This window comes from Rhipicephalus microplus, chromosome 1, assembly GCF_043290135.1.
Source record: "Rhipicephalus microplus isolate Deutch F79 chromosome 1, USDA_Rmic, whole genome shotgun sequence".
Lineage (NCBI taxonomy): Eukaryota > Metazoa > Arthropoda > Arachnida > Ixodida > Ixodidae > Rhipicephalus > Rhipicephalus microplus.
In genome coordinates, this window is record NC_134700.1 from 87,414,953 (window position 1) to 87,427,441 (window position 12,489).

At 46.0% G+C, this 12,489-nt stretch overlaps 1 protein-coding gene across 1 annotated transcript; it reads right to left on the reverse strand.

The window, feature by feature from the left end:
- Positions 1-7,588: 7,588 nt before the first annotated feature.
- LOC119173416 (uncharacterized) lies at positions 7,589-12,166 on the reverse strand. Its single transcript, XM_037424245.2, has one exon. It carries the CDS (start codon positions 12,109-12,111, stop codon positions 10,633-10,635), a length of 1,479 nt encoding a protein of 492 aa, XP_037280142.2. The 5' UTR covers positions 12,112-12,166; the 3' UTR covers positions 7,589-10,632.
- Between the last annotated feature and the right edge of the window lie 323 nt (positions 12,167-12,489).

A 12,489-nucleotide genomic window follows, 5' to 3' on the forward strand; every position in this document is an offset into this window, starting at 1 on the left:
ATATATGATGAAAAGATGCGAGACGGTGGTACTTGGAGTGTTGAATAGATGGACGAACGGACACATAGACAGATGCATGGAGGGACGCATGAACGGACGCAGGGGCGGCTGCATGGATGAACGCAGGGACGGACGCACGAACAGACGCACGCACGGACGGGCTGATGGACGCATGGACGGTCACACTGACGGACGCATGGACGGACGGACGCAAGAACGAATAGACGGACGAATTCTTCGCTCCACTCTTCATCATTCACTCCGTGGATATTCTGCCATTTTTTTCGATCAATCAGGCTGACACCACCGCATTTTATCGACATTTACGGTATGCGTTTACTAAGAAGTTGTCTTTGAAGGGGTCGGCAACGACTAATGTGGTACCAGAACAGACGGGCGTGGAGTCAAGAAGAGCGCTCACCAGTGCCGCCATGTGCTGTGTTCCGTGCATGAGCCAATGGATTACCTGCCTTCGGGTGTGCCTAAACTCACCGTGCGAGTGCTCCAAGACTTACTTCGGACGCCAGTGTTTTCAAGTGTTCTAATGAATCTCGCACACCACATCAGTTCAAGCATGGCGCGAAAGCTTGGCAAACAAGTGGAGAGGAAACGTTATAGCAAACTTTCGATGCGCTGCATTCACTGTACTCCCGAGCGGCTTTTTCTCTGGTGAATTTTTGCTACCTTAGCCGAAATATACGGCAAAGCATACTTCCGTTTTATGATCGTCTGCGTCAATGAAAAGGTAAGTTCTCCTGTTTTCTGTTTTCTTGTTCACTTTCCCCCTGCTTAGGCCTGATTACTGTTAGAGACAGTATCGGAAAAAGCAAAACACAATGCAATTAGGCCCCAAGAGTGTGCTATTGTTTTTACTACGCTTGGAACACAGCTTCTATATACATTATCTATGCAGCTCACAATACCAATGAATAACCAAACCTACCTTTAGAGAATCAAACAATGTTCGTGCTCTGTGAAATATGCATGTACGCAAGAATGCATGGACTGTCGTATAAAAACACAAACATGTGAAATAGAAATACAGCATATGCATTAAAAACTCCTCCCCCTGAAGGGAGGGTCTAAAAATAGTGTGAGGGGTTAAAACCCTTCCTCCCTCCCAAAGATATATTGCTGGCTACGTCATCGATTCATGCAATTAAATAATGGAATGACATACCTCTATCCCTGGTCAGCTGCCCAAGTGCCTGCACCAAACATGTGTCGAAATATTTAAAGCTCAGTATCTCAACTATGTCTGTTTTACGAAATACTATTGAATCTGCGCACCACGAGAAGTAAAAAAATGCAGCTTTGTTGTGTGAATTATTACGCTTTTTATATTTTTTTTTCTTGCCTCTTTTGTGCAGCTGCTAGGCTGCCGACAGAAGAACACAGGAGAAAGGTCTAAAACATGACGTATTAGCACTGCATTGCAGAGTTTGCGCGACTGTATACAAAAATACCAAATCTACCATGAATGCGTGCATCTGCACTGCATTAGACACCCGGTGGTGTCTATACTACCTTGATCCTATTTATGATGTCCTACGAGCTCGAACTTTATCTTGACACTGTGTCAGCTGCACATGGATATGAATGACACTTTGCAGTTGCACTATTATGTTTGCCACATTGTTCTTACCAGCCACGTGTAATAAAAATTAATCTTACCCATCGCTATTTCTGCTTTGCTCATTTATTAATACATAGTAAAACTCAACCTTCTGCCCACTCCCTCTGTTTCCATGAGCAGAGCTCTCTCAGCTGCGTAGCGGCCGTTGCTGTAGAAGGGAGTGGAAGGTTGGTTACTTGGTGTCCGTCTTGTGTCGTCGTGGCTGCTGCTGCTGCTTGTCAAGGATGGAGAACAGATCCTTTAGATACATTGCAACAACTCGACTTTATGTACAGTAACTTATGTACATATTTACAAGACTCTTTCATTTTCATTTCATTTCATTTTATTTTTATTCGGACATTTCCGCAGAAATGCCCACGAAGGGGGCAAAAGGAGAGTGTGTCTCCTGACTTGGCCCCTCTTCGTGAGGCACCTCGGGCAGGTAGAGCAGGACAGTACAAAACACCATAACATATTTTGAAATACAATACAAGTTGAAAAACAGTGAATACTATAAATATTACATACATTACATATTTCCTTTACATACACTGTAGACTTGTGTTCTGTTTATTACATTGTAAATTCGCTTCTTAAATTGTGTTATGTTTTTAGCCTCCTTAGCGTATTCAATTATTTCAGGAATCCTGTTGCACAGTAGAATGATTTGGTTATTAATTGACTGTACACCATAGTTAGTCCGGCACATTGGCCCGACCAACGCAACAGTACGCAGATTATACGTAAGATCTCTGCTTAAGTACACATCAGAAAAAATCTGGAAATTATCTTTAATTTTTTTGAAGATTAACATGGCTAGTTGCATCCTATAGCACTCTGGGAACGGGAGTACATTATACATATAAAAAAGAGACATATTAGTGGGGACCGAGGTACTTATCAAACCTAGTGCGCGTTTTTGAAGAAGAATTATACTTTCTGTATTTGTTTTGTTACACGTACCCCAGACTAAAATGCAATAAATGATTTGCGAGTAGGAACCGTCGCATGTTGCCGCGGCAGGGCCGATAGTGCAGAGCACTCTTTGCTACAACCAGAACCACCGTGAGGACTCGGGAGGCAGGTTTTGACCCCTCGGTTGTCCCTCCCGATTCTCCTCACGGCTAATCAAAGCAATTCAGTTCGTTCATTGGACAGACTAAACACTTGTTGCCGTCCTCCCCTCTCGCTCTCTTCTTCCAGCACTCGTCCGCTTGGTCGAAGAGAGAGAGAGAGAGACGAAAGGACCGGCCTGCGCACTACGTTCCGCAAACTTTGCGAACGCACACAATGGTGGCGCCGTTTGGCTGCGGGCTTCCTACCATTACAGCGAAATGACTACGCTGACCAGCATGACAGCCGTCCCGCAGACTAATTCTGATGGATTGGTGTCTATACATTGTCCTCATGTTGCCTGCCAGCAATCCACTGGCCGGGGGCCATCTAGCTTGTTTTTAAAAGCAGTGACCGACCACGGCCTTCTTGCCAGAACGGACGCGCTTACACCGAGATGATCGTCTCCCGAGAACCGGTTCTTTGGAAAGTGTGCCCTTTTGCGACCGAGAAGACTCACCCCCCCCCCCCCCCCCCCTTGGCGTGAGACGCCAGACCTTACACACCCGTCCCAACATTCGCCAAGCGCTCAAACGCAGCTACGCGAATAGCAACATAAAGGTATGGCGCCGAACGTTCGCAACCCTGTAGCTGCACTTCGCAGTTCCTTGAACACCAGAGGTGTTTCTGCCACGCGTGCAGTATTCTCTCTGCCTAAACCTCGGGGCCCCACCAAACGGACGCCACCACAAAGCAACCACAAAACAAAAAACCGACACGAGGTCACTGTGTACACAAGTACAATCTATAAAGCAGGCAAATCAAACAAGAAAACTCCTGCATGCTTACCGTTGTGCATATACGCACAAAAAACACTTCACTGAATGACACACACCCTTTCACACATGGTGCGGTTCGAGATAAACAAAAAACATAACTCCTGCGTGTTTACACATACAAGAAACAAAATACATATCAATGAGACACACACACATTTCAACACATGGCGCTGTTCAAGTGTCTCCAGGTTCGCGCACGTCACTCTTAACTAATGGAGTGTCCACCACTTGCCTAGTCCTCTAGTGTCTCAACAGCCCCTGAGGCACCGCTGCCATTTCCCGAGGGACCATTACGTGCCTTCGACAGTGCGCATGCGTCGGCAACAATAGTGGGTGGCGGCCATAGACCATGGTCATAAGTGTGCTGAAGGGCCAAAAATCGAATGCTCCCGAACTCCAGCTGACTGACAAGAAATCGCAGCATTGAGCTGGAGAAAACCCGTGCCGTGCAAACGCGATCGACGCCTGAACGTCACTCTTCGCCCGCCGCGATAGGTAGATCTTTCATTCACTCATTCATTCACTGTTTATGCAGACCAAAAAACAATAAATACCTAGGTTGAAGGGACTAAAGGCAGATTACCTTTGCCTGACTAAGGTCCCTTCACTCATACATTTGCTCAGGTGAAGTGGAACAAAAAATACAAATTTCATTCTGCTTTCCAATGAGGGGACACAAAATTCAAATTCAACAAGTATAACAGACGTCGACACATACGTTTTAAAATAACACATTGCAGTCATCATCAATTTGCAGTACCAATATAAAGAGTATATATTAAAATACAACACGGAAAATTGTTTGACAGAATTACTAAGTACCACAGAGAAAAACATTTGAAAAGAAATAAATTGAGCAATTTTCATCTAATATGCAAAAGCGCAAACAGAAAAGAAATATTTACAATAAATAATACAATTCGGGCTCCTTACAAGGAAGGAAGTACATCTTAAGTTTTTTCTTCACGGTGTTTTTAGTGTTATGTTCTTTCAAAAGTTCACGGACATAGATAGTGTAAGCACAGTATTGATGACGTGTGACCATCTTTTTCATCTGTATATAATCATCATCACAAAAAAACGTCGTCTTCGTTCGAAGGGTTGATCAGGCAATTCGGCCTAATAAACGCCGTCGAGACTCCAACGCTGCTACTGTCTTACGGAGTGGTGGAGGTGCTTTGATCCCCAAGTCCTCTCCGACGTCAGGTTCCCCTGGAGCTTCGTTCGGGTCACCGCTTGCTTCCCCCGTCCGCTGTCATGGCTCAAGAGCCGCTGCCCGGAACATCCAGCATCACTGTCCAACAAACCATTCCGGCGTGGATTGTCAATGCCCGGCAGCGCGACCCACCCCTCTTCTGTGGTCTTCTACGCGACGACGTCGAGGTACGGCAAAAGAATACGACATGACCAGTGTTTATAACCAATGGGATGAGCCTCAAAAACTTCGTCACGTCACCTTCTATCTGTCCGATGTCGCGAAAACGTGGTTTTTCAACCACGAGAGCAGCTTCCCGGATTGGCCTACTTTGGCTCAACAAGTCCGTAGGATTTTTGGAAAACCGAACATCCATTCCATAGTGTCGAAACGAAAGCTCGATGGGCGTGCCCAACTTCCCGGGGAGACGTACACTTCGTACATTGAAGACGTCCTTGCCCTTTGCCACCGCGTGAACTCGGCGATGACAGAAGCTGATCGTGTTCGCCACATCATCAAAGGGACAGGCCATGTCGCCTTTAACGCTCTGGCTGTTAAAAACCCCACGACCGTTGAGGACGTCATCACGACATGTCAGCATCTTGATGAACTTCAAGCCATTCGATTGCACCCAGACTACCCAGACACCAGTGACAGCCAGCCTTCCTCGGGCGCGGATTTGCGCGCGCTGATTCGCACTCTGATTCGCGAGGAACTTCAAGCACAAGGGTTGTCATGTGCACCCGCCCCTCGGTCTCACTCTCAATCTGCAGGTCTGCGCGACATCATCAAAGAAGAGCTCTCATCCATGGCTGGCGCTCTCCCATCGAAGACTACGGCGCCACCAACACCACCCATGACGTATGCGCAAGTCGCTGCCATGCCACCTACCTTGGTTCAGCACGCCATCCTGTTCCTGCGCAGTCCAACGTAGCAGCATTTGCACCACACTCGCCTGTCCCAGCGCCAGTACCAGCGCCTGTGACAGCTACAGCGCACTACGCCCCCTGGCGCTCGCCTCGCCCAATATGTTACTATTGTGGCATTTGGGGCCATATTTCACGATTTTGCCGCAAGCGCCAACAGGATGAATGCCGTGACTACGATGTTTACCAGTTCCGGTATTGGTGGACACGGGGGCTGCTATTTCTGTTATTTATGCGGATTTGTGTACTCGTCTACGTCAAGTTGCCACACGTTATACTGGCACTCTCTTACGTAGCGCAAATGACTCGCAGATACGGCCTTCAGCACAATGCACCGTTAGAGTTTTTATTGATGGGATCCGGTATCATATTCAGTTTGCCATGCTGGATTCTTGTGCTTTTATGCTTATTCTACAATAGGACTTTTTTCTGATGCTGCTACTTCCATATCTTGTCGATAACGACTCATACATATGGGAGAGACGGATGATATTTCCCCGAAATTATCACGTGACCGGCTACGAACAGCCAATGACTTCCTTGTGCCACCTAATCACGAGCACGTTATCACGGTTATGTCTGACTCCATTGACCACAGTGACGTCTTAGTCAGTCCATCAGCCCGTTGTCTATCCAGATGGATTGCACTTTCATCGAGTCTTGTCCGCTTCTCCAACGATGCCGCATTTCTCGCAGTACTGAATATCACCAATGAGCCGATTCTGCTGACCAAGGGCACTGTTGTAGTTTCCAGCGTGGACACACAACCTATCTCTGTAGTGACTTCCGATACTAGTCTGGTGGAATCACGTTCAATACCAACAGATGCCCCACCCACTGCTACTGTCTTACAATATTTTCGTGGAGTAGATAAGGTATTTGATATGATTAGTTTGCTGACCATATGTTGTTCTGAAAAAAAAAAAGGCAATCAAAAACGATCAAAGCGTAGTTCATAGGGAGTATCGCTTGGGTAGCAATGCTCCATATAAGTGCCAACGGTGTCTCCTATTTCATTAATGACATATAAGCTGAATTTAATATTGTAAATTGGTAGACAGTAAGTATCTGAGGATTGCCAAAAAAATGGAGGAGTATGTCCTCTAGGTTGCAGATTTTCTATGTAGCGCACATACCTTTTTGTAAAACTAACAACCTGTTCTTGAGACGTTTATTGGCGGACACTTGTTGATGATGCTTGACAGCGACAGTCAATGTGAGTACCGACTCTTTGCACGAGCTGCTCTTCATTTTGCTAAAAGGCGACCCACTAGAAGGCGCTGTAGAGGACGACTCACTGTTCGAAGGCTTCGCCACAACTACCCCGGGGGGGGGGGGGGTGAGTGAGAATTTATTAGAAGGCAGACAGGTCGGCCTGAGCTAGTTCACTCTAGCCTGCTACTCTACACAGGGGATAAGGGAAAGGGGAAAGAAAGAGGGATGAAGGGTGCTGATGGGGACAAGAAGGGGTGGTGCGTATGTACAGTAGCCACTTAGTATAGTACCCTACAGTCTAGTTTCTAGTCCAGTGCTTTTTATAAAGTCTAGAACAGCCTTTGTAGCAGTTTTTGACACTGGTCGTTCATTGCTGACAATATGTGGCTTTCACTTAATGGTGTTCGTCCAATGCTTGCCAACATTGCAGTTAGCATTTCTCTTTGTGCCACGTATAATGCACAGTCACAAAATATGTGAGCTATCGTTTCGCGCACTTGGCAGCGTTCACAATTTTGGCTGTCCGCACGGCCGATTAGGCGGGTGTAGTGACGAGGGAAGGCAACGCCCAGGCGAATTCGGTGCAGTATATTAGCATGTCTTCGGCTGATTTTATCTGGAGGACGAAAAGTCATACTGGGGTCTGTTTCCCGCAGGCGCTTGTTCCGGTGATCTGGTAGCAACCAGTAAGTGGCAGCACATTCGCGCATGAGTGATCTCAGTCAGTCAGTCAGTCAGTCAGTCAGTCAGTTTATTTTCCTTAAAGACCCCCAATGGGGGTATTACATAAGGGGTGGGAATAATATTTAACAAACGTAATCAATACATGGGTTTCAACTATATACATTTCTTCATATTACAAGGAAATATGCATGTACAATAAATAACACACGTAACCAACATGTAATTCAAAAAAGCACTTAAAGGTTATTTGTTAGAAGATGGTCAGTGACATGTTGTGCAAAAGAAGATGGACATATTATGTCGACAATGGAAAAAGGGAGGTCGTTCCAGTCTTTTGCTGTGCGGGAAAAAAATGACGCGAGAAATGTTGATGTTCGAGCGCGCATTAATGAAACCTGCTGCGTGTGGCTTGTCCTGGCTGATATGCGTGTTGCGGGTTTGATGTAAGATGGTTGATGCAGGATTGAACTGTGAAAAAATTTATGGTAAAGACAAAGAGAAGAAATGCGCCGACGAAGAGCGAGCGATGGAAGATTGGATAGTAATTTTAGTGATGTGACGCTGATGTCGTATGAATACGAAGAATGAATGAAGCGAGCTGCACGGTTTTGAACTGATTCTAGAGCGCAGATGAGGTATGCTTGGTGCGGGTCCCAGATGGCGGATGCGTATTCCAATTTTGGTCGCACTAGTGATGTGTAGGCAAGTAATCTTACTTGCATTGGAGCACTTTTGAGGTGACGTTTTAAAAAGCCTAAGGTTTTGTTAGACGATGAAATGATGTTTTGGACATGCGTACGCCAGATCAGATCGCTAGTCACGGTGACACCTAGGTATTTATAAGAGTTAGTCAGTTCTAGGGGTAAGCTGTTGATTGTGTACGGAAACATGAGCGGATTATTGCTACGCGTAAATGACATAGTTTTGCATTTATTTACGTTTAGTGTCATTAACCAAGTGGTACACCATTTCGAAACGTTAGTAAGATCGTTCTCTAAGGTTAACTGGTCAGAGGTGTTTAGTATTGCGCGGTAGACAACGCAGTCATCTGCGAACATACGTATATTACTGGTTACATGCAAAGGTAAGTCGTTAATATAGATTAAAAATAGTAGCGGGCCAAGGACGGAGCCTTGAGGGACACCTGATGTTACTGGGATGGCAGTAGACAGGTGGTTATTTACAGCGACGCGTTGTGATCGATTAGTAAGGAACTCTTTTATCCATTTTATGACGGTGGGATGTAAATTTAGTTGGGAAAGTTTAGCGAACAATCGTTGATGAGGCACCTTATCGAATGCTTTAGCATAATCAAGAAAAACGGCATCAGTTTGCACGTTAACGTCGAGGTTAGTATGAATGTCATGCAAGAAGGCTGCCAGCTGTGTTTCACACGACAACCCCTTGCGGAAGCCGTGTTGTGAAGGGTGAAAAAAATTATTGCTGTCGAGAAAATTCATTATGTGGGAGTAGATGACATGCTCCATGATCTTGCAGGGGACGCTTGTTAGGGAGATGGGGCGATAGTTAAGTGGAGAGTTTCTATCGCCTGATTTGAAGACCGGAACGACCTTCCCTATCTTCCAGTCACATGGGATGATTCCTGAGGAAAGGGACTGGGAAAATATTAGAGCAAGAAAAAGCGAAGCACTCTCTTTAACATTTTTTAGAATTTTGGAATTGATACCATCCATGCCCGCAGAGGATGACAATTTCATTTTTTCTATTATAGACAATATTCCATTTGCGCAGAAATTGATTGCTGGCATGTCATGATTACAATTAAAGCCAAGTGAAGGTATGCGGGAGTGTATGCTTGGTTCATCAGTAAAAACTGTAGCAAAAGAAGCGTTGAATAGATTCGCACATTCCCCGTCAGTAATAGCTTCACCAGATTCAAGGGTTAGTACAGTGTCACGCGGTTTGTCAGCCTTAAGTGTTTTCCAGAACTGTCTGGGATTAGTCTGCAGTAGCTTGGGTAGGTCTGTGTTATAGAAGAAGTTTTTTGCTTTGCGCAGGGCTAAAAGATAATTGCGGTCAGCCTCATAGTACCTATCCCATACACTCGGTTGACCTGCACGTTTGGCAGATCGGAATAAACGTTTCTTTTTATTTTCAAGGCGTTTTAGATTTTTAGTAAACCAGGGTTTGTTGCAGGTGCTTGTGAAGCTGACTTTAGGTATGAATTTATCGGTTAGCTCCGTCAGTTTACCGATAAAGCGGGTCCAATTCGTATCTACTGTGTGTTGATGTAAAGTTGCTTGGAAAGTGTGGAAGAATGCGCTAAGAGCTTCGTTTATTGTTTCGTAATCCCCTCTGTCATATAGATGGATCGTTTTTTTTGTAGGTTTCTCGTTTAAGCGGTTGAAAAGAAAAAGTGGCGTGAATTGTCTTATGGTCACTGATTTCGGGTAGATAGTGAATGCGTGACAGGCTTTCAGGATTGTTGGTTAGTATCAGATCCAGGACACTGGCTGTATCTTGCGATACACGTGTTGGCTCTGTGACTAGTTGGGTCATGTTGAAGTTTAGGCAAATATCAAGAAACGCATTAGCTTCACCTACACCCGTAGATGAATGCACATTGCTGGTGCGCCATTCTATTTGTGGGAAGTTAAAATCACCGAATAAAAGTACGTGCGCGTTTGGATGAGCAGACGTGAGCTGGCACATGGCCTGATTAAGTTGGTTGCTAAAATTGGAACTAGCACGGGGTGGTCGGTAGCAAACGCCCAGTACAACGGACTGAGGATGTGCCTTAATAAGTACCCAGAGCATTTCTAGCTCTGTTTTAATATGTACGACTGAGCAAGATAATTGCTCGTGAACAGCAATGAGTACACCGCCACCACGAGTAGATGCGCGGTTATTCCTGTACAACTGGAAGTTTGGTAATTCTGACAGAACTTCGTCATCACGGATGTCATCAGTTAACCACGTTTCGGTAAGTAATAGCACATTGCTTTCAGAGGATGATACAGTGCTAGATATAAGTTCCCGTTTGGGTAGGAAACTGCGAATGTTAGTGTAAATAACAGAAAGTGAAAGAGTTTTGCTAGTAACCGCAACAGCGGTCGTTTTTTTTTCCCGGTGGCTTGATTGCTACGATAGTTCTTTGACGGTGTTTGATTCGGCGTCGAAAATGTAGCGCTTCTGATTCATGTGCAGTGTTTTGAAGTGCATTGAAAATGGCTTGTTGTTACTTCTCGCAAAAGCAATTAGTTGTTTTCTAGCATTTTGGACTGAGCGTGAGAAGTCTTCACCTATGCCGTAACTTGTCCCCTTAAGCTTGCGACCATTCGATAATATTGCAGTTTTTGTCTTGTGCAGAGCAATCTTCACGATTATGGGCCGGGAGCGTTCAGGTGAATGTCGACCGAGACGATGCGCGCGTTCGATATCTCTTGGTTCTAAGTGAACCTGTAGGTTGTCCCGGCAAAGATTCATTACCAGCCGCTCCGATTCAGAAAATGTTTCAGATGCGGAAGGGTCCGGGATACCGTAAAATATTAGGTTGTTTCGCCTTGAGCGATTTTCAGCGTCATCAATACGGGCTTCTAGTGCAAAGATTCTGCAGGAGGTCTGCTCCGTGTTAACGCGCAGGACTTCTATTTCTTTTCGAAGTGGTACCAGAGACTGATAATGACTTTCAAGGTCTGATAATCTTTTGTTCAGTTCGCCAATTGTTTTATCGGTGTTACCGAGCTGAGACTTCAAGCCCTGTACTTCTGCAATTAGTTGTGTTTGACCTGTAGATAGCTTACGCAATTCAGCAAGAAGGTTCTCAGAGATATTTGAAGGGCCAGGGTTAGTTTCAACATCTCCAGCTAGAATTAGTAGTGCACGAATTACATGGACACACTCGGCAATAATAACCATACAGCAATGCGGGCTTGGCAGCTGTACCAGAAAGTAATTACCAGATCTTTTCGAAAAGACAACGTAGGGCTCACCAACCTGCATAGCGGGAGCGAATTGATTAGTGATCCGTGCAGTGGCACAGACACCAAGCCCACAGCGCTCCGTTGAAGGTCCTTGTTCTTTTATAGGTGTCGGGCTCGTGGATGTCGATGATGATGCAACCGTCCAGGCTTGGTTGAGCTCAGCTGCCCAGAGTCCCTCTTCTGGTCGAGCCAGGCATTTGACGATAGGCAGAGGGCATGCGCTGCCTTCGTCGCTTCCAGGGCAGCTGAAGCCATGTTCCGCCGGCGCTACCGCATGCGCAAGCGCAGGTAGCAGCAGATGAGCGATGACGTAACGGACCATCTGCATAGCGGGAGCGAATTGATTAGTGATCCGTGCAGTGGCACAGACACCAAGCCCACAGCGCTCCGTTGAAGGTCCTTGTTCTTTTATAGGTGTCGGGCTCGTGGATGTCGATGATGATGCAACCGTCCAGGCTTGGTTGAGCTCAGCTGCCCAGAGTCCCTCTTCTGGTCGAGCCAGGCATTTGACGATAGGCAGAGGGCATGCGCTGCCTTCGTCGCTTCCAGGGCAGCTGAAGCCATGTTCCGCCGGCGCTACCGCATGCGCAAGCGCAGGTAGCAGCAGATGAGCGATGACGTAACGGACCATCTGCATAGCGGGAGCGAATTGATTAGTGATCCGTGCAGTGGCACAGACACCAAGCCCACCAACAATGTGTTGACGTCACAATCTCAACAATGTGTTGACGTCACTTTGCGAGTAGAGTACTTTGACGTACATAGGAGCGTTGTATATTGCCGCTCTTGCTTCGCTATTGGCTGTTTCGTTGCCAACCAGGCCGCAGTGTCCAGGAATCCATTGGAGTGTAATCAAGTGACCACCCCTGTGTGTTAGGTCAAATGCTTGGACGATTCCTAACGTTAACTCGTAAAATTGGCCTCTTCTTAAGCGAGAATGGATAGCTTGAAGCGCTTATTTTGAATCAGACAGAATCGCCCATTTACGCGGTGCTTGGTCGTTCACAAATTTTAT

What these genes read in the sequence shown, in the direction of transcription:
- LOC119173416 (XM_037424245.2), bottom strand. Translation starts at nt 12,111, where the DNA reads ATGCAGATGGTCCGTTACGTCATCGCTCATCTGCTGCTACCTGCGCTT.